Source organism: Myiozetetes cayanensis, unplaced genomic scaffold (genome assembly GCF_022539395.1).
Source record: "Myiozetetes cayanensis isolate MyiCay16 unplaced genomic scaffold, myiCay2020 scf9, whole genome shotgun sequence".
Taxonomy (NCBI): Eukaryota; Metazoa; Chordata; class Aves; order Passeriformes; family Tyrannidae; genus Myiozetetes; species Myiozetetes cayanensis.
The window spans coordinates 35,210,273-35,232,445 of NW_026088185.1; the positions used below are offsets into that span (position 1 = coordinate 35,210,273).

The window sequence follows — 22,173 nt, forward strand, 5'->3', positions numbered from 1 at the left end:
ATACTAATAAGTGATAATATATGACAGTATACAGTATAATAAATAATAAATTAGCAATAATTTTTTGACATGGAATATACAAATGTCAGAAAATGCTTATAGATATTATACCTCATAAATTAAGGTTTTTTAGATTGAGCATAATTTGAAATGTTTACAGAAATAATTAAGTCTTACTATTTTAATGTTCTTTATTTTTCAGAACAAATCACAAGGGTTGTCATGCCTTTCATCTTAATTAGGCCATGTGTTTGTCTTATTTATTTCTATGTACTTTCATAAACGTTTACAAATATTAATTGTAAGGAAAAATATTTTTTCCTCTTGCTGTAATTGCTGTATGTACATACAGTACACAGTGATAAATATTCATAGCTGCTACCAGTTCAATAGGTTTGGGTTTGGGGGTTGCCTTGTATGCTGAAATACAGTAGGAATGAAGAGCTTAGTTTGACTTCATACTGCCATTCCTTTTTTTGTGTATCCTTTTATTTAAAAATACACCATTTAAAATACTCAAGAAGTTACATAAATGCATTTTTTTTTCATTTGTAAATTATTTGGATTCTCCCTCAATTCCTTTCCACCTCTCTGAATCTTTATTTCAACCAGTTATCAGAGGATTTACACACAATCAAATCTCAGAATCCAATTTCAGGGCCAGATCCCCATCCAACACAACTGGTTAAGAATCAGCCTTAAACACTTGCCACTATTTTCAGTGACTTTTAACTCTAAAAGATATTGAAAACTATGTGAAAACAGTTAATCAAAACTACTTTTCTATTTAACATCACAAAGGAAGCTTGAAAGAGACTCTCACAGAGCAGACTTTTTGGGGGGGGTTTATTTTGTTTGGATTGCTTTGCTTTTTAGGCAATGAAACTGAAGCTTCTTGAATTTTATTAAGTGTGTGGCACTATTTTTTTTCCCTGAATTGTAATTAAATTTGGCTTCAATTAATTACTGACAGATGCACATTTTTACTTTAGTGGCCAGATTGTTCACCATGGGCTACATCGGCCTCTCTGTTCCCACGAAGGGAGAGGTCAGGACCAAGCAGTTATAGCTGTGGTGATGGGGGGAAGGAGAAAGCCATGAATCCACATCATCTTCCTCACTCAAATTTCATCAGCAACAAATAACGAAGCAAAGGAATTTTCTTAGAGCAGAGCACGAGCAAACCAGAATAATTTACACCCACTAGTGAAAAGTAGCCATTGCTGGATGGTTTCTGTAAGATGGCCAGACTCACTCTGCTTAAATGGATGAAGCAAGGAAAAAGCAGGAGGCAAGAAAAAAACAGGATATAGTGACTGAAGGCAACAAATTCACCAAAGGTAAATACACAGGATATAGTGATGTATAGTGAAAAAATTTTTTTTTTTTTTTAAAAGCATGTAAAACTGATGTTCTACTCAATTAGGCAACATTTAAACAGCATTCTTTATTGTTTAAAGGCTGCAAATCCATTTCACTGGGTATTTTATCTGTCCAACTCTGGAGAGGAGCCAGACATGTCAAATGACTGGTATGAACAATGCAATATGGTCAAGATGTTGTAGCAACATGGAGGAGTCCTAAGGCTACACATAAATAACACTATTATTCAATAGCAAATCTGAAGTACAAATTTTGAGGATTGTTACTTCAGGTCACCTGGTGTCAGTTCGGATCCAGGATGACACAGAAGGAACAGTCAACCTCATGGATATACGGATTTCACTGCAAGTGAGAGTGGTTTATCCCACTGAGAGGGAATCAAACAGACCCACCAAAACACTGAAGAGTTTCCCTTACAAAGGTTTGTACCAAGAGATGCTCTAATGAAGTAAGCAATGGCTGATTTTCCATTATTTTAGTAAGTTCTGGCAAACTGAAAACTCAAATCTTCCCCAATTTTCAGGTTTACACATTTTGTATCTTAAAACAACAGAACACCCACTCACTTTGCACAATTGCAGAGAAGATCATGGAATCATAAGACGGTATGGGTTGGAAGGGACCTTAAATATCATCCAGTTCCAATACCCTCCTGTGGGGAAGGTTTACAGACTGTTTAGTGTTACATTTCAAGTGCCCTGAAAACCCTGTTCTCTGAAGTATTTCAGGCTGGTTTTTATGTTGCTTTATGCACCTTGATATCTAAACACTTTTTTTTTAGAAATTTGAAGACTGTCACTAAAAGGGACTTAGTTTTCTTAGCAAATGGCTTTCACATTTCTCTAATATCCCACAGCTCTGATTTCATCTCACACAATCCATGAACAGCAAGTCTTTTAAAAATAATATTTTTATGGAAGGTCTCAGCTAATTTTCCCAAAAAACTCCCACTCCAGAGCGTCAATCCAAGGCATAACTACTGCCTAAGAATGGGGACCTCAGGAAAAGCAGGATTCTTCCCAGAAAACTAATACAGTCCTCGAAAAAGCTCAGACTGTCATAAAACCTGAGCAGCTGGCAACTCTGTCACCATGAAGTATCCATATGGAAGACCGAGATGTGTCAAACTACCCAAAACGAGTTTGGATAGTGCAGAAGATGGAATAAATAATTCAGTATCTTCAACACTTTCAACAGCAGGTAGTAGATATGCTACCTGCTCCTACAACGTGCCAAAATGTAACATGTGAGTGAGAGCGAGCGAGAGAATGTGAGTATCTCCAACCTGTTTTCATGAGGATATTTTGCTCGAGGAACTTCTCTTTTTAGAGGCATATGATCCGTATCAGATGTTTGTCAGGAGCAGGCAGCACCACAGAACATTAGGAATAACTTAGTGATTTTAATATAAATTCACAAAGTGAATTCAGAAAGTCCTAAGTGTAAACATACTAAAAAAAAAAAAAAAGTATTTTTATCAAACATTACAAGAAATATGAAATGAAATTATGTATTTCTCCCAAATGCCCTTCACATTTCTCTAATATTTGTTGCTGCAGCATAGTGGCAACTTTCCTGTCTTAATATAAGCCGAGCAAACTATTCCATGTGCTCAGTGAAATGGCAATCAGATCCACAATTTAAATATTTCTGCTTCATGTTCATGACATAGTTCAACTATAAAACTACACTGAGCAGTGTCAGTCTTCTGCCACTTCTTCCTATAAGAAACAGTCACACATTGGTGCATAAACATTCATCATTTATACTTACAGAAGATAAAGTGACACTTCTGTTCCCTAAGAAATTAAAATAAGGTAATTTAATGCTTAAGGGTCTCCAGACCTGTATTTGGAGGAGCAAACCCCTCCCTACATGGATTTATCCACCAGCACTTCATCAAAAACACAGGGACAGCAGGTAGACTGATATTTAAAAGCACATCAATATGGAAAATGTCAGGTTTTGTGTCTTACACACTATTTTCAGCCCCTGCATTTTCTGATAAGAACATTTCTTAACTGAGCAAAGCCCACACTCGCTACCAGATTTGAACGATTCCACCGAAATGGCTGAGCGGCCGACTGAAGTGAGATTTCAAAGAAGTGAGACAAACACTCTCCTAAACTCAAAAGCTGCCAAACATATTTCATCAGACTTTCAAAAGATAATTGTTTTGTCTGTTCTGAATTAAGCTTTAAGTGCTTTAAGAAAGGTTTCTCTACAAACATGGCTAAAGATCACAAAGGGGAGCATTTGGAATGAATGGAACCCTTCAGTCATGTATTTATTTAATATCACTTGCATCATGCCTGGCATATAACATAAGCTGGTTTATTTCCATTTCCATAACATGATTTTAAGGGTAATCTGTACTGATGTCCTACCATTTTATTTCACATGTTATCATAACTGGGTTTTATTTATAACACAACCAGGGAAAGAGAAGGAATAAAAGGGTCTCAGCTCTGCATCTTGGAACTCCTGACAAGGGACATAAGGGACCAACCAGTTGTGGAACAAAAAATCTTATTCCCATTTTTCTTCTCCAGCTCCTGGCTGAGAGTTTTTCAGGGTTAAAAACTACAACAGGCATTTACACTCATGTCTGGTCAACTTATACAATATGGATGTATTCCTTGAGTAAGTAACCCATACCTCCACACTGCACAATGTTGAGATTTCCCCACACGGAAAAATCCAATAATAAAATAAAACTTTAATAAAAATACTTCTAGGCTTCCATATACTTTCCAAATTATGTTTTTCCAACACATCTCATAACCATTTATTACTTCTGAATTCCTTTTATCATTAAATAAAGCATCCAGTGCTGAATGCCCATTATTCCCCAGGAACATGAAAGAGAAACACGCGCCTCTGGGGTTGAAATCTTACGTAACCAAGTCAGAAGAACACACCAGATGCTTTTTAATCTTCAAGATTAAGAAACTGAGGCCAAGGCTTGCTTATCAAAGGCCACCAGGAGAACCAGGGCCACAGTGAGAACTCAGGAGCCTGAGCCAGAGTTGAAGATAAGTGAGTGTCATGATCTACTGATTTAATCAACTCATATATGACCACGTCACTGTTTGTGTATCTTATGGACCCTGCTCACCACAGTACCTGACAGATGTCCCAAAACATTATCTTTGTGAGACCATACAGAATGATTCAGTATTTCCAGATATCATACTTTCAGTCACAGATAGATGCACTATGTTTTTGTGTGCATGCACATGCAGATACATGACATATATACATACTATATACATATTTTCTCGCAAAATCCACCATAAACCCAAAACCATTCTGAATTGAGCTACGCAAACTGTGGCCAGGAAAGCTGTTGACAACAGCTAATTTGTTACTGAGAAAAGACTGTTCATCTCTCCATCACAGAAAGCTAAAAATCTGTTCAAGATGGCTGGGCAAGGAGCTTTCATATCTGCAAAAACCTGAGCACAGCAAAGTAGTTTTGGTCAAGGTCTCCAAATAACACCACTCTTCCAGTGATGCCTTTGAACTGCACATAAAACCTTTCAGGAGCTCCTGAAAAGGAAACTTGACTCAAGCTGTTTGTCAAGACAACTGAAGATGTTCTTTGGAATGTATTTCCAAAAAAGTTCTGGAGCACTGGTAGCTGTACAATCATATGGGATTAATTTTCTGTGTATATCTCTATATATTGCTGGAAGAAACAAATTAACTGAAAATTCAAAGATCTTTATACAGTCCTGCGCTCTTAGGTACAAATATTTAAATAATCTTTACTTCCTGTCAAACACTGAAATGGATATTAAATTATATTAAATTATTATAGATACAAGTAGTAAAATTTCTTTGCTGCTTTCTCTGTTATCTTCTGTATCTTGGTATTTCTTACACCGAATATAAAAGTTATTTTAATATTAACTGTGATTTAAATTCCTGCTTCTGTTAAAACACTAAGTCTGTTCTGGATGTATAAACACCTGCCCAGAAGCCTCATGAATCTTCCCTGTAAGGGGTCACTCTACAAACTGGTTCAGGAGAACAGTATTTATTCACAATATTCCTCTCCCCAGTGATTTCAGGATGCCAACCCTTCATCCACCTTTTTTTTTTTTTTTTAATAAATGAATAAATAAACAAACCCCATAGAAGGAAGGAACTTGACCATTCCAGCCCCAGCCAAACCCCAAACTCCCTGCTAAGCCCTGTGACCACCACTTGTATGTGCTCAGCAACCTGCAGGAACATGGAAAGGGTGACATTCTCCTCTTGACTTCATATATGAAATTAAAGAAAGAAATACAGTTAATGTTTTAAAGAAAAAAATAAATAAATATGGGAAATGTCCCTCTCTCCTGTTCCAGGATCTGTGGATTGACTTGATGGGAAAGAAGCAATCTGGCAGATAAAAGGTAAAAAAATTAATATGCTCCTTCTCTCCTATTCCTATGTAATAGCAGAAAGAACAAAATCAAGGAGCAAGGAACTAGTGGGGGGGAAAAAAAAAATCAAGCCAAAATTACATCCGTCAGGGTGATGGAGTGCAGTGTCCTGCCCGGTCCCACCGCAGACCTCCTCAGGGCTACTGTTTCAAGTAAAAATTAAACAAGATGACACAGAAACAGTCTGAGATTGACATTTTCCAGCTTTGTGTCATGTTACATTATTTGAATGAATCTCAACTTTTAAAAACATCCAGCAGAGAAAAGTGAGTTGAGTGAGGGCTGTATAAAAAAAGAAGGACATGGAAGAAATAAGACTCCCACTAGAAGCAAATCAGCCACCCATGGTGAGTTCTAGCAAAGGTAAGAATATTCTTAAAGATACTGTTACCTATCCCATCCACTCTCTTTCTATTGCCAGACTAACATGAAAAATGCACATTATTCCACCAGTATTTTTTCCCCTGTGACTTCACGCAGGTCCGTCTCACAAGGGTTGCTGGATGAAGCCCAGTGGTTTCCACCATAGCACCCTCAACATTCAGAGTCACACAACACAAGGACTCCACTTTATTGGAAGGATACAGCCTCAAAACTCCAGAATAAAAGCTCTTCAGAAGTATAAAAATAATATGCAGGACTTTTTTCTCAGTTACCAAGAAATCTGAAGCAGCGAGCACTCAACCTCCCTCTTCTCAGCACTCAAAAGCACTTACAGAAAGCCTGTTCTTAACCCTGCTGCCCAGAAAAAAAAATTCCCTTTTATCTTCCATTTATTTTCATTTTTACCTGAAAGGCAGAAAAGAGTTGGGCTTTTATGTACACCAAACACAAACCGGACTTTTTTTGCAGCGTATTAGATTGCGGTCGACTTCCCCTTCGATCTGAATGGATGCATACCTGAATTTCCACCAAAAAAAAAAAACCAAAAAACACCCAATTTTGCCCTTCTGATTTAAGCCCGGCACGTATTTAACGTTAACGTTTATCTACCCATGTTCTCACTGTTTGAGAACTCGGCGCAGGTGTTATTAATAAAATAAATTTATTTTTAAAAAGGATGCTATTCTATAAGCTTTGAAGCTCACACATAGTCTAACTTAAGCCAGCTTGGGCTCATCTGGTCTTTAAATGGCTCCTTTCATGTGGTCAGCCCACGAGCCATACGTACTGCTGCTCAATCACGCCACTGTACATCGTCAGCGCGAGGATGATTTGCATGATTTGCATTTCCTGTACGCTCCGGCTTCAATGAGCTCTGAAAGCACCACGTACAAAAGAAACCACCGCCAAGTAATGCAAAGATTTTAGTTAAACCAGATGAGAACTATTTTAGTCAGGCTGCCAATACTGAAAAGGGAAAAAAAAAAAAAATAAAAGAAAAAAAAAAAAAAAAAAAAGAGGGGAGAAAATAAAAATGTCTCGGGGATATCCTGTTAAATAAGGATTTATTTGGAGGGAATCTGAACTTTAGATTCACAACTTTACTTTTAAAATATAAAAGTTGTATAAATTCCTTCAGCAAGAACTTTTTCCCCCTCAGTATTTCTTAGCTTTTAGGCACCACATCATATTATTTATTCATTTAATAGCACATAAAATGGATACTGATTGCATTCAGCTTTATAAGGTAGGAAAACTAATCTAATCAAACTGAATTCACTGATTGCTGGTTAAAACTTCTCCCTATGAAGAAATCTTTCATTTTATCCCAAATGATCAATAAAAGCTGTTGGACAAATAGCTATGACAGAAACAGCATTACAGTGGGCTTCAATGAATAAGAACTAAAGTAAAAAAAAAAAAAAAAAAATGTACCAGAGCCTCGTTGTCATGAAAAACAGAGACAGATGGGGAGCCAGACCTATATGATGCTACAAATAGATGAATATCTTGTAAGGATTTCAACAAATGTTATAAGACCCAGTCAAAATCTGAAAAAGTACAGTGCAGCAGCACAAGCAAATCTGAAGCTCACCTGAAATCCGAGCCATAATATCACCATTATACAGATTATCAACATTTCAAAAATAACAATAAAAATAGAGAGTAACCTTAAAGCCTTTACAAAATGTATTCTAGATTATGGCACAATCCATAATGTCATTATTTAGTACAAAGGAAACAAAATTCAAAAAGTTGGCTTTAACAGCTACTTTGGAGATGAGGTGTATCCTGTTCCAAACTTAAAAAGTAAAGGTGGGCGCACGCACTTCGTGTTTCAATATTGGATTTTATAGCAAATCTCTCTTTAAAAATAGATAAATTCAGATGACTGGAGAATAGCAGGCTGATAGAGTGGGCTGCATGTGACCAGCTATAGGGCGTACATCACGTCTGCCTGGTAGAGACCCAAGAGAGGCTGCTCGAGGAATCTGCATATCATCACACTCCCTAAAAACCACAGCAAACTCCCAGGGCTGTCGCTTCCAAAGGACACTCGTTTTTAGAAAATTAAGTTGTATCTTCTTCCCTCCCCCCACTTCTGTATTGTTCAAATGTAACCAAATATCAGATGTGGGCGAAACTGTTACCAAGGGGTTAAATTCTGCCCTGGATACAAAAATTCCACTTTATTTCACTGTTGTCTGAAAATACACAGTCAAGAGAAACATTTAATCAAAACACACAGTTTCTATATTGTGACTGTAAGATTTAGTAATCGAAATGGCTACCAGGATAAAAATGCATTCTGTCATTTTTCCACTTAGAGAGCCCCTGTATAATGCTCTTATTTAAAGGTCAGCTAATTTTATTATGGAAAGTAACTAATAACCTTTATTAATTCTTAGGCTCGCAGTTCTCGAGCACGTCAAGCAAATAAATAATACACTGCAGGAAGATATGATACAAACCAAGCTGTTGAATACAATCTCTCCGTGTTTGCAACAGACAAAAGAGGTCATTAGAAATTTAATACATGAGTGGTGTTTTTTTTTTTTTTTCCTCTGGAAATTAGGAAAATATGGATAGACTGAGTTTTTTTAAAAGCCAGGTTGCTGGTCGACCCCCATGCTCCAAGATGCTGAGGCCACAGAATGAGGTGCTGAATCCACTAATATCCAAGCACAACCACGATCCCAAATGTTATGTTGCACAGGTTCTTTTTGCAATTTCCTAAATTTGCAGGATGTGCACAGTATTGGAGACTATAAGAATTTTGCTTAGAAAGTTTTCTGCTTTCACTTAATAAAATGACTGAACAACGTGGAAATATGAAAGTTAAGAATATATGCATTGATATTTTATTCTCGTTTTACTTCTTGTATGGGAAGCATTATTAACGTCGCACACTATAAAAATTAACACAAGATTTTCCACTTTTACTAAGTATTTTTGTTTTCCAGAAGCACCTCAGAATTCAGCATTATTCATGGTCAGCCTTTCCTAGCACACTGTTGGGTGAGTTTGTTCCTAAGAAACATTATAACGCTTGAAACTAAAAATAGGTGGTTATTTTTAGCTATTTAATCACATGAGGAAAAGACACAGTTTGTATCAGTCTTCTTTAATTTACAGAATAATTCCATAACGCGCCCTGTGTGTATATCATGAAAATCCCTGGCACACAACCTCCAGGCTCCCACACCGGCTGCGAGTGGAAGCAAAATGGGGTTTAAAAGATTCCAGCAACAATAGTCTTGTGACTAAATCAGAAACAGAAGCACAAGCCATGAGCCAAACAGATACCTATCGGTTTCCTTGAGCTTAATCTGATTAAAACATGGCTCTCAAAAATGTTTAATAGAATGCCACGTCAGAGAGCAGGCAAATGATAAAAATAGTTCATGACAGGAAACCATTATTAAAGCAGCACTACTTGTGTATCTGTTATGGAAATTTCCCTGTAACTTTTCGAGGTTTCCCCTTATGCTTTTTCTTGAGTTGCTGTGACACTTTTTCTTTTTTTTTTCCCCTCAATGGTGTGTAAGTTTGAGATGTAAAAAGAAAATTATCACTGCAATTTTCCAACTATACTCTGCTCAATACCATCTCAAGTGTGTCATACATCACCTTGCCATTCACTTGAACAAGAAATCACATAATACATAATATGCAGAGGTAGAAAATAAGCTGAAATGGGGAAATGCCAGTAGGGCAAAACGACATTCAAATGTCAACACAGAGGAAATTACAATAAAGAAATAAATTTTATCTTAAGGACTTTCATAATGAAAGAATCTTAAGAATATTTCAGTGGGGCGAAAGTTTCTATGAAGAGCTGCTGGGAACTACAGGAGAGTTGTTCTAGACTTGACCAATCAACACCAGAAGAACAAAACTGTTGACAATACACTATCACAAATCAACCTTAATGTTTTAAGAAGTTGACAAAAACAAAATTCAGAACCCAAAAAACAAAAAAAACACAAACAAAAAAAAAAAACAAAACCTTATTTCTATCCTTTCTACTATTATTAACCCTATCACAACCATCCCCCAAATTATCCTTCAGAGCATTCTACAAAATACAAACTAGACTTGCAGCATCTTGTCCAGCCTTTAGTTACATAATCCAGGAAAGCTTTTGCAACCAAAAAGCACCAACTGAACAAAAAAAATACTTTTGCAAGATCTTATCTTGTAAAAGGCTGACTCCAATTCCTAATCCCTATTTTGCCATCTTGAAGAAACTTCAACAAACTTCAAGAGCCACCCCAAAAACAACTTTCAGATTCTTTTTTAAATGTCACTGGTGGGGAAAAAAACATCCATCCATCAAATCAGCTTTTCACTGAAAACAGGTAGACATTTCATGTCTAATGATGATTCAGGCTGGGTATCCATGAGGGTACCCAATGTCCCTCCTGTACCACCACTTGTCCTCCAGCCAGCCCCTTTGCCCAGCAGCCTCTACCACTGCACGTGGACACTCAAACACAGGCAGGTTTTTAAACTTTAGGTCAAACTCATAATTATTTGCCACTGGCACATCATAAGACAAACACATGATGTGGGGAAACAACGAGGTGCTTCAGAGAGACGTATCTTAGATGGAAACAGGGTTGGTCTTTAATTAAACTCCAACTACTGCCCACCTAAAAATCCAGGGGCGCCAATGCACCACAGCAATAATGATAAATTTTAAAGACAGTAGAGTCACCATATGTTTTGCAAGTGTCTCTAAGGCCTCCTTGATTTCTGTCCTGGGTATACAGCCAAGCTCCATCTGACTCAGCATGAAAGGCAACGTGCATCCTATTAACAGCAGTGCTTAAACCTTATTCCATAAAGAGTTTTCCAAGAGCACTCACATCTATTCTTCTTAATATCCCTCCCACATTAAGAAATTATTATCTAATACAGGGAGTAATCAGCTCATGGTCTTACTACAGTCATCCTCCTTGACAAAGCAGGGAAAAAAAACCACCCAACTGCAGAGCATTAGAAAGTCAAGGTTCAAAACATCCCCATTTATTGAGATCAATGCAAATTTATTTAGATCTCAATACAACGAGACCAACTGCTGTCTCTTGATACAGACTGGTAAATTCAAAGCCTCTGATTCTGCAGTGGGTCTCTACCAGGACACATGGAATGTCACAGCAAAGGACACACAGCTTGAACTGAGGGAAGAGAAGCTGGTGACAGTGAAACCAGAACTAGTTTTAACGTTAACTTTAACATTTTACCATGACACAACACGGTACAGCACAGAAATTTCTTGTTTTCCTGACATTAAACAGCTTCCTAAACTGAAATACCATTACAGAAGTGTAGGCTAATAGATACTTAATTACAGTAATAATAATAGCAGGAATGACATTAAGAATGAGCCATAAGATGGAGCCAAGCAGGCCCTTTCAGGTGAGAACTGAAAGGGCAGAGCTCAGGTGTGCACCAAGAGCCACCCAGATCGATGCCAATTTGTTCCCAACATGCCTTTTCTCATTCCATACTCCCCTCTCCAATCCATGCTCTTCATATGACCCCAGGAAACGAGACATGCAAAAGGAAAACAGACATTTCTGTGGTTCTAAGGAGCAAAAACATGTATGTGTAGAATTATACAGAGGGTCACAACACCTCCCATCCCTTCAGGCTAAATGAGTCATCCACTTCAGAATAATGACCAGTAATTAAACAAGAACCTGTAAAGCTGTTAAGTGCCTGTAACAATTCCAACCTATGACACTGAAGGGATTCAAGTTTCCCATGTACTGAAACCATCCATGTGATCTATCATACAGTGGGGCTGCTTGCAAAATAACCTCTCACCTATAGAAATTCTTCTCCTCAAGAAGCCAAACAAAAACAATTTAAAATATTTATTGGCATAAATTTCAGCCCTGTTCCATAAACTGCTGAAGAGACATGACATCATGCTGACTACCTAGACCCGTCTGGTGGATAATAGCCCCAGATTTCAGGCTGAAGACTAAACTGCAGGAGCGTTGGAAGGGTGTGAATCTACAGGTCACCACAGATGCTGAACACAAATCTGACTCACCAAAGCCAGAGCTGACACTCCAGCAAATATAGGAGGTCTGGTGGTGGCAGAGGGTGACACCACAAAAACAAGTCTTGCAATATTTTTGTCTTCCTTTCCAGCCTCCTTGGACTGGAAGGAGGAAGGCTTTCATTTAAGGGGACACAATTGTTCCATCCTCCAGTCCCTGTACTCATAGTTCTGCTTTCATGTTGTACAGACTCTTCATATTTCCTGATGCATTAGCAAAATAATCAGCAAGCTCCATGCTCCAAAAGGGCATTTCCATCAGTTTTCTATCAGCACAGCAAGCTGCACTTCGCTTTGCTCCCTGGTTTCTTCTTCCACATTTCTAGACCTGAGCTACACGACCTTAAACCTTCAGCGCTTCGCTGAAGTCCTTTCACACAGCCCATTTCTAAATCTCACTCATCTACAAGTACTTGTTTTTCCCTTTCTAGCCCCTCAGATCCCTAAGTGCCAAGCGCTTGGCCGGCCAATACTCCCAAATCAGGCTTCAAAGACTCAATCCTGAATCGTCTTGACTCAGGATGTGACAAGCAGGGGCAGGGACCCCCCAAAAGCATGGCACTCTGCTCCTGCAGGAAGGAGCAGATGGCCACCTTCCAGATGGCCGCCAACCTCGTCTCACCAATCCCAGCATCTGTACCTTGAATTACGTCTCAGAGGATGGTCCTGAGACAGACTGCAGGTCACTGCCCAGGGCCCCCCCCGGCTACGCAGCTTCTCCACGAGCCAAAGCATTTTGCAAAATGCAGAATGACAAGCCTGAAAAAAAGGTTAAGACTAATTAAAGTTTGTGGCAGGGCACAGTTGAAAAAGAGTTCAAAAGTAGACGTTAAGTAGAAACCCATTTAAATACATGTATTTTAAGTGCATCTCAAATCTGACTTTTTCTCCCCAGCCACAAACATCCCGTGCTTTCCACATGGCACCTTGTAAACCAGGAATTAAGATGTGAACCATGTAAACCCAACCAATCCCAATGGTTTTGCTCCCAGGTCACCCCACAGCTGAGAGCGGGCTTATTTTTCAGCTTCCAGACCAAAAGTCTCTCACAGCACTACAAGAACACTTAAAAATGGGTTGGATCCAGCTTTAAACATGATAAACTTCCCAAGACTCAGGGAAACAGAGGTCAATGAATTTTAGTTTGAAGTAGCCAAAGAGTAATTTGTGAGTTCTGTACCATCTACATCTAATTTTAACGCAGCCACAAATTACATTGTTTCTTCATATGAACTTAATCCAAGTCCTCTTTGGGGCAGTTAAACTTGAAACCTACCAACGGGAAGGTAACCAAACAATTCTGACTGCCACAATAAGAGGCTGGTATGAATTAATGGTTTCACCAATTTTACAGCATATATTCTTCTACAGTTTATTTAATAAATTCATAAATTAAAATGCTACAGCTTTCTTATTCTGAGTGCATAATTTCCTCAAAAAGATTTTTTCTAGACATTTGAAAGAAAAAAATGTGTTTTACAATAGGAGAAGGGAGTACACTGTATTTCAAAATCCATTAAAATATAAAATTCTGGTTACAGGCTCAACAATCTGCCTAATTAGTTTTTCCTAATTAGCAGGATGCACTAACCTCTTTAATAAGACTTCTGTGGACAGAATGTTCCATATTGGTTATCCATCTGAGGAAAAAACTAAACAAATACTTCTGAAGTGCAGCTAATAGAACAAGTGTGGTTGGGCTTCATGGTCAGAAGGCTGCTCTGGCATGTAATACTGGCAATCTGCAGAAACATGAAATATTCTACCTTAAATACTCTACTGCTCACAGTAAACACCCCCCTGCATTTTCAAGACAAAATTAGAGATGTTATACGCAAGAGTTAATGAAGTTACAGTTTTAAGCCACATGATGGGAGGCAAAATAAAAATATAAAATAAGATTTAAATAAAATTAAAATAAAACATGGACGGATCAAAACACACCGTGGAAAAGTGAACGGAAGAGATAATGGGAAGGCCAATACCACAGTGATGCTGTAACAAGTCAGAGCATGGCTGCAAAGTCTTCCTCCACAGCAAAGCATCTGCCTGGTGAACACAGCTTTTCTACCTTCCTCTTCATCATTCACAGTCTTGGTGTGTACCTAGCAATTAAGAGGCAACAATATTACCTCCTGCTCCCTTCTAATCCAATAAAAACCGTTCTTTTTATTACTGTATATCAATCCTGTAATTCAAGGACTACCATTTTAGAGAACTGCAGAGCCCCAGAAGCATCTGAGGTCAGAGACAAACACTCAAGATAAAACAACTCAGGCCCCTGTTCCATTAGGAGTTTGCAGAGCAGCTGCTGAGCTTCATCTCAACAGCTGAAATATCCCTTATACTCCTTAAAAATGCAGGAAGCACACACGCATCTCCAACTCCCTCCCTGCCACCAATTCATTCACCCCGATTCCACCCGTGGCCTGAACATGTTGGTCTCATCACCCATCAACGGACAGGAAAACTATTATATCCTTCATTTTTTTTCCAATCAGTATCTAGGAAAACAAGAGCCATGTGCAAAATATAATCTAGGAACAGTCCCTTGAAAACCTCCTGCTAATGACAGGAGGTACAGAGGCACCATAAATATTGACTTCAAACACGCTGAGCCCCAGAGACCCCACGCACTCCGCAGTGTCAACGACCTTCCATGCAGCTGTTAGCATTGGAAATTAGTATTTTTAAAAGTACAGATGCTGACTTTCAGTGCTGAATTTATATTCCACTCATTACAGCATTACATGGTTAATGGTTGGATTTGATGTTCTTAGAGGTCTTTTCCAACCTCAGTGATTCTATGAGTCCAGGCTTAAAATCTACCGCTCTTTTTCTGTGTTGATATGTAAAATTATATCAAAGTATTTTTTGGTCTATTTATAACAGAATGAGGATTAACTCAAGGTGAAATCACTGTCTAGAAAATGTAGGTTTTATCACTTCTAACTCTTGGTGCAATTTTGAATAATTTACACTCTGGTTTTCCAAAGTCTTTTCTTGAAATTTTTCTTTTCTCACAATCCTTCCTACCACCTCTGCCTAGAGAGCTTCTGCCTTTTTGGGCAAGACCTGAGACCTGTGTTTAAAGCACTTCAGGCCTGAATGCTTCAACAGCCACAGAAACCACTGAAAACTGATTCCAGACCAGGCTGGAGCCACAAGACCCTCTGCAAGACCAGTACTGAACCTCACAAAGTCAGTTCTACTGCAAACCAGATTCTACCTTGAGAAGATGGCAACACAACTGTCTAGAGTAGGCAGAGATAAAGATTCTGTAACCAAGTCCCTACTCCAGAAATTACATTTAATTTTGGCTCCTCTAGATTTATTACAGTATAGCTATAGTAAAGAAATTCTCCATCTAATCTCCTCATCTTAATTTAGGAATCATTACTCTCAAAATAAAACAAAATAAAAGATAACGCCATTGTTACAACTGTCCACCAAAATTCACTTCCCCTTCTTGCATAGTTTCAGCATCTTTTAGCACTATTTCTCCAAATTAATTTAAAATATAAAATTCTGAGCTGTTACGTTTTTGATAAAATTGATTACCAGGAAATAACTGCATTAAAATCATTTAAAATAATTCTCTTCCTCGAGGTTTAAACACAGAGATGTTGCTATGCGTGATAACTGGGAAAAAAATGCAAACTAACTGTTACTAGATAATGGTCCCATTTATCATTCTTAAATTCGGTCTTTAATTAAAAATGGGATATTCTCTTACATAAATAAGAAATTGCAGATGTTCTCAAATTACTCCCCTTCAATTTTTTTAATTCTTCCATATATAACAAACATACATAGAATTATGTGTTCAAAAATTTCTTCATGTTACTACACAATACTTAATTACATGAAGATTCTTCTACAGTCCAAACAGATATACATAATTTTGAGTATGCTATGTTAAAAAGTATTTGCACATAAAGAAAACACATTAACAAAAGTCACTAGGAATACCATGAACTGCAAGAAAAACTAAACTTGAAGTAAATGTTCTATTGTTTTACCTATAATAACTTACACCTTTTCTTCTTAAACCATTTGATAAATCACTAGTTTAAAGCCCTGAAGCAGGTCTATCAGGTAAGATGGTGTGAGAGAAACATCTGCCCCACTCTGAATACATTCTTCCTCTTATAATTATTAGAAATAATACTGATAACAGGAATAAATTCCTCCAGTAATACTGCAAAACGAAAATCACATATTTGCTTTTGATGTTGTGTCCACTGCTGTTTCCCTCATTCTTTCTTCAAGCTGCAACTGGGCAGAAACAGAAGTTCAAGTGTGCAACAAGTAAAATGTAAATTAAGAGAGCTGAAACAAAAAATGATAAGTAGGCAAGGCTATAAAAACATAAACAATAAACCCAGTAAGTGCTCTGAAATGGAAAGCATTCTTTAAAATGACTGTGTCCACTGGACCATCAGAGGAGATGTGCAGGAGGAAGGGAGGAAAAGACAGGGACAAAGGACAAAGGCAAGAAAGGAAAAATACTGTCCAAGGGAATAAGGAGATGGCAGAAATCCTCATTATAGAATGATCAACAAAAACCGCCTCCTTTTAGTTGCTTTGTATTCATCAAAGATATTCAAATTATTAAACATAATTTATGTATTCACGTTTTTTTTTTTGAAGGGAAGTTAAATTCATCACCACAACGACTCAAAACCTACCAGTTAAAGGTATCACCCCAAAATACTCAGACTGAACAGTATAAAAGGCAAGAGGAGGATGAAATAAATGGATCAAACTGTGGTTTAGGGGAGTAAGAAGTCCATCTTAAATTAAACATATTTCATTGCACCATGATTCGGCATAGAGATTGTAATAAAACTCCTGCCTAGGTATGTGCTGCATGTTTAAGGAAGAAACTATGCCATAACCCTCAGAATTAAGTGTTTTATGGGTCAGTTTAGATTAGCATTTCTGTTTGATACACAATAGCATTTATGAGGCAACCATCCATCTCACAGCCACCCTCACCCAGCAGGACTCCCTCACTCCAGAGTGGTCTCCAAGATTATGAACTTGTATGAAACTACACCAGGACATGATGATCCTAGAGAGCATTTAATGTACTACAACCTCACCTTATGGGCATTCAGCCCTTAAAAAACCAGACTACACCTTGTCTGAAGAAAAAAACACTGAAATAATGTGCTGTGTGGAATTAGGCCCAGGAGCATCATTTCCCTCCACTACCCATCCACAGCCCTACCAAGATGTGTGGCTTCAGTCACATGCACATTATAAATCTGTACACATTTGTAATCCCACAGGAATCAAGAAGATAAAACCAGAAAACATCTTTGGGTACATTTTTTAGAGTGAACATGGACCTGGAAAGCACCTTCAAAATCCGCACTGATACTCACAGACATCTACAGATGTCAACTGTCCAGAGCTGACATAAAAAAGCAGATGGGGAAATAGAATCCCAGGATGGCTTGGGTTGGAAGGGGACTAAAAAAAAAAAATAATTTTTATATATAAATATATATATAAACATATAAAAACCCAGGTAAGCTGTGAGTACTCACTAAGAAAACAAATACAAATATACAATATATACAAATACATACAATAATACAGAGCTATAAATCCAAACCATGTGCAAACCAAGCATCTGACAAAATTTGTATTATTTACTTATTTGCTGAGGAAAAAAAAACAAACTAAGATTAGGAGAAAAAGCAGCAATGCAGTAAAAAAATAAATAAAAAAATCAATATTTTCCCCTTTATTAGATGCAAACCAAAGCTTTTTTTTACTTTCCCTTTGGAAGATCAAATTAGTGTTATGGGCTGGAATGACAATGAATTGTGGAAAGTATCATATTCTTTATAATATAGTAGTGTATATGTTTGTTATTTGGAAATAGAAATGTAATCCATAACTAATCTAGAAATAAAATATATACACAGCAACCATTTAAAAGGACAGATAAAATCCTCATTAAAATCCTAAGTGCAGAAATACTGAATCATAATGCACAATTTCATTACATTTTACTGCCAGCAACGTAAATATCAATTCTCCAGGTGATTCATAAAATTCATTTTAGAAAGAAAAATAAGGATTTCACCCGGCGTTTGAGAACATAAAGGAAAACACATGCTAGGGTTTGAAAACCCAGACTGTTCTTTCCTTGTCTCATCAGAATATTTTGCTGGAATTTCAGCAAATCTTTTACACATCAAACAGACAACTGCCATTTCACATTAGCACTTTGGATAGATCACCCAGCAGTCCCAACCAGGGTCCTTCCTGGCCCTGCACCTCTCCCCGCATCGTCTTCATCATCCCCATCTTTCTTCTGCCAAATTTGAGCTCCTGCATATTCCTCCCCAGACTTCAAAGGAGGGAGCCTGCATTTAAACTCATCTAAAGCCTCTTTTAACTATCCAAATTGTGAAATTGCCTAATAATGGGAGTGTATTTAGGGGAACAAGAAGAAAAAAAAAAAAAAAAAGGCATGTTGGACAAATTAACCAAGTTAAGTTTTTGGAGGGAAGAGTGCATGTGGGGGTTTCCACACAAAAACGTAAAGAAAACGTGTCACTTTTAAAATGAATAGCTACCATCTGCCAGCATTTTATCTGAGGCAAAGTTGATTAATGCAAAGTGAATGTTTAAGATCACGTTGCTGTCTGCTTGAATAAATTTCAGGTAGTTTACTTGGGAATTCTTTTTGTCCTGTTTCTTAAAGGATTTTTTTTTGTTGTTCTTATCGGATTCCCCCCTTCCAAACTTTTAGGGTAGCCAGAGCTAAGAATAAAAACATTTGTTCTTAAATCTTTGAGCACCAGAATGTTGTCTCTGCCCCCTGAGCACCGCAGAGCAAAGGAATTCATCTGCCCCAAAAAGGAGATCCCGACTCTTTTATCAGACTCACAAAAACTTTCAGGCAGCCTCTCTCCATCACACTGAAAAAGAAATTTTAACAGGCTGGTTGTGAACTGAGAAACCACAGCAGTACTATTATCCTCAACAGCAAATTATTTTGCCCTTGGACCTTCCTTAATTTTTTTACTGGATTATTTCATTTTTTACTATATTAGGTTTTTTTAACCAGATTAATTTTTTTTTACCAATTATTTAATCACTTCCTTTTCTTTATATTTTTCAATTAAAATTCCCAATTAAAAAAAAATAAATTGATTGTAGATTTTTAAGCCAAGTTTTTTTTTGGTCAACTTTACATAAACCACCTTGGTTTATATTAGTGTTCTGATAAAAATCATTCTCCAATCCATCTGACAATATGCTCCTCTTCACAAGTTCTCTCTGAACGTTAACATTTCTCAGAGGAAGCTTCCAGAACAGGTTTTGGGCGACATTAACCTAAATCAAACAAAACCCAGTTTTGCGCACGCATTCCCCACGTTACGTTTTTTCCCCCAGCGTCAGATGGCCCCCAAGTTCTCCCTCTCTCACCAGAGAGAATTTCACACCCGTTATCCAGGCTGGGACACCCTCTATTATCCGGGGCTACAGCAGTGGAGAGCATCATCTGTGCTGAGCGGTGGAGCTCCGCGCCGTTCCATATGGACGTACATTCCCTTTGCTTGCGCTCGAAGCTGGCTGGACACCAGCCAGCTCTGGTCAGGAGTCACAAAGTTGTTTTAGCTCAGTACATGGTGCCTGTGTCTCGTATCTTGGTGGGGTTTATTGGTTTTATAGGCTCAACGTGGTGCTAGGACGGCCATCTGGCCCCCGGAGCGGAGACAGCTCCCAGCCAGCTCCTCCGGAGCGTGGGCAGGACAAACGTGTGTGCGTTTGCACCAGCCCGTGTGAACTAACCTGGGTGAACTCCACGGGTTTGCTTAGGGAAAAAAAAAAAACAACAAAATGCAAGCGAGTTTAGCACTAATGAAATTAAAGAAGTAATGACCCTTTATTCAGCTGGGGAGCATAAAAGAAGAGCACAGAGCGAAGCAGCGTCTCCTGTACCCTCCCTTGGGCACCTCAACAGCAAGATGAGAATGTTCTTATTTGTACCCACCAGTGAGACTGGAGAAACAAGTGAGTTACACCCACACAGTATTTTTAATCAAACAAGTGTTCAGGGCCAGGTGGGATGGGCTTGGAGCAAACTGGTCTAGCGGAAGGTGTCCCTGCTCACAACGAGGCGGTTGAAGCAAGACAGAGCAAGAGGTTGGAACTTTAAGGTCCCCTCCAACCCAAACCAGTCTGTGATTCTATGTTTCTAGGAGACCTGAGCCCTGACCTTATGGGACATTCCATATTACATTTAGTCACCTTAGATATTCGTGCCTTTATGTCAGTTAATTAAAGTACAAGGGATCTCTAGGAGCAAGTTCCACTGCATCTCACATAAAACTGCAATTAAGACACCCAAACACTTTTCCACTTCACACCAAGTAACAAAGAAATGGGGTGAGACCAAGACCACCTCTGGGCAGAAAGGTATTCAGTAATTCCAAAAAGATGAGACGCGTCCCATCTTCAAATGCAACAAATTTGAGCGTAACACCAAAGTGCACACTCTTAGTAATTGATGCCATAAATGAGATTCATGTTTTATTGGCCTATATACAGAAGCAAACACCATAAAATATGCCCCAAAATATCTAAACTATCAGATAAACTGTTTGTTAATTTGTATGTACATGGTTGTCTTTTATTTAGCTAATGTGCTATTCACACAAATAATTTATTTATTCCTTACCTGAGCATTACTGGGGCAAAATTCTAGGAAGGCCTCTAATGCAGGAAAAATTATTCCAGTTCCTGTGAAGGTTATATAAACACTCCCAGTATTTCACAAAAAGGTGTTAAAAGGCAGAAATGTTTCCACCACAAATGGGCATCTATGTATTCAGACTTAATGAAATGGTTGAAATTTGCCCTGCCTTGCTTCAAGTCACATCCTCAAACACCTTCCCCAGGACAAAGTACTTACAGGACTGTTTCTGAAAATGAAATATCTAGAAGACAGTAAATCCTCAAGCTTGTAAATGCTCACACATTCAGGCAGTGTTATGTTTTTAGTGGGACTAAACTACTTACTGGAATAAAAATTGAAAGGATCAGTGTTTTTAAGAAGATATTTAGGTGACACCAGTTCATCAGTTAACAGAGAATTCACTCTGTAATAATGTATTTTCTCCTTACAAAACAGAACAAAAGCATCAGGTCTGAAACAATCCTAAGTCTAGTAATCTTAACAGAATATTAAAAAAAAAATCGTATCTACAATATATACTGCTGGAACAGACTCCCCGCTTCTGAACACCACACCCCCAGGTTGGGTTTTTTTTCAGAGCGCTATTAATTGAAAACAATGATTTGTTTTCTCTTTTGTAAAATGTAAAAAGTGCAGAGTTTGTCTTTAAAATACAGTTGTCAAATATCAAGGGGTATATATATGCTAACATTTACCCTTGGGGTATTTCAGGGCTAGAATCTGTTACAAATAAAATCTTTATTCATATGAACAGCTACCTGGGGGGCAATACTGAATGTTATACATAATATTTATACATATATATTTAAAATAATCTAGCAGTGCTATTACAACAAACTGGAAGCTACACTGAATTTAGTCTCTCTGTTTTGCAGATCTAAGTCTTACAGTCCTAACTTTTCGGGGTTTGAATTACTTTCTGTAGAGGATAGCCCTTGAAATATAAACTGCTTTCCTCTACTGTGTCATATCAAGTGTTTTTACTGTTTGAAATTTAATAGATTGCTCATGGTAATAAAGAAAAGAACTACAGGAAAAAGGAGTGTTTTTTTTTTTCATTGAATTGTGCAACAGTATTTTCAAATTTGAGAACTTTCCTTGAGTTAAGAACAAAAAAAAAAAAAAGGCTAAAAAAATTCTTTTTGTTATGTGCTTTCTAGAATTAC

General features: G+C 37.8%; 1 protein-coding gene across 20 annotated transcripts in view; it reads right to left on the bottom strand.

Moving 5' to 3' along the window:
- The window catches only part of GTDC1 (glycosyltransferase like domain containing 1), a 208,266-nt gene that overhangs the window by 125,561 nt on the left and 60,532 nt on the right, over positions 1-22,173 (bottom strand). For 7 of the 20 annotated variants that reach the window (XR_007632105.1, XR_007632106.1, XM_050340497.1 and 4 more), the window contains 2 exons: positions 14,265-14,384; positions 12,920-13,038 (listed from right to left, as the gene is read on the bottom strand). The exons of 7 other annotated variants lie outside the window; for them this stretch is intronic. Coding sequence is in view for 10 of the 13 variants with exons in the window: in XM_050340497.1 (XP_050196454.1) it covers positions 12,920-13,038; positions 14,265-14,324 (179 nt within the window). In the remaining 3 variants the exon portion in view is untranslated. Of the gene's footprint in view, positions 1-12,919; positions 13,039-13,870; positions 14,022-14,223; positions 14,385-22,173 lie in introns of those variants that run through there. 6 more of the 20 variants (XM_050340498.1, XM_050340499.1, XM_050340492.1 and 3 more) reach the window with 6 other exon arrangements.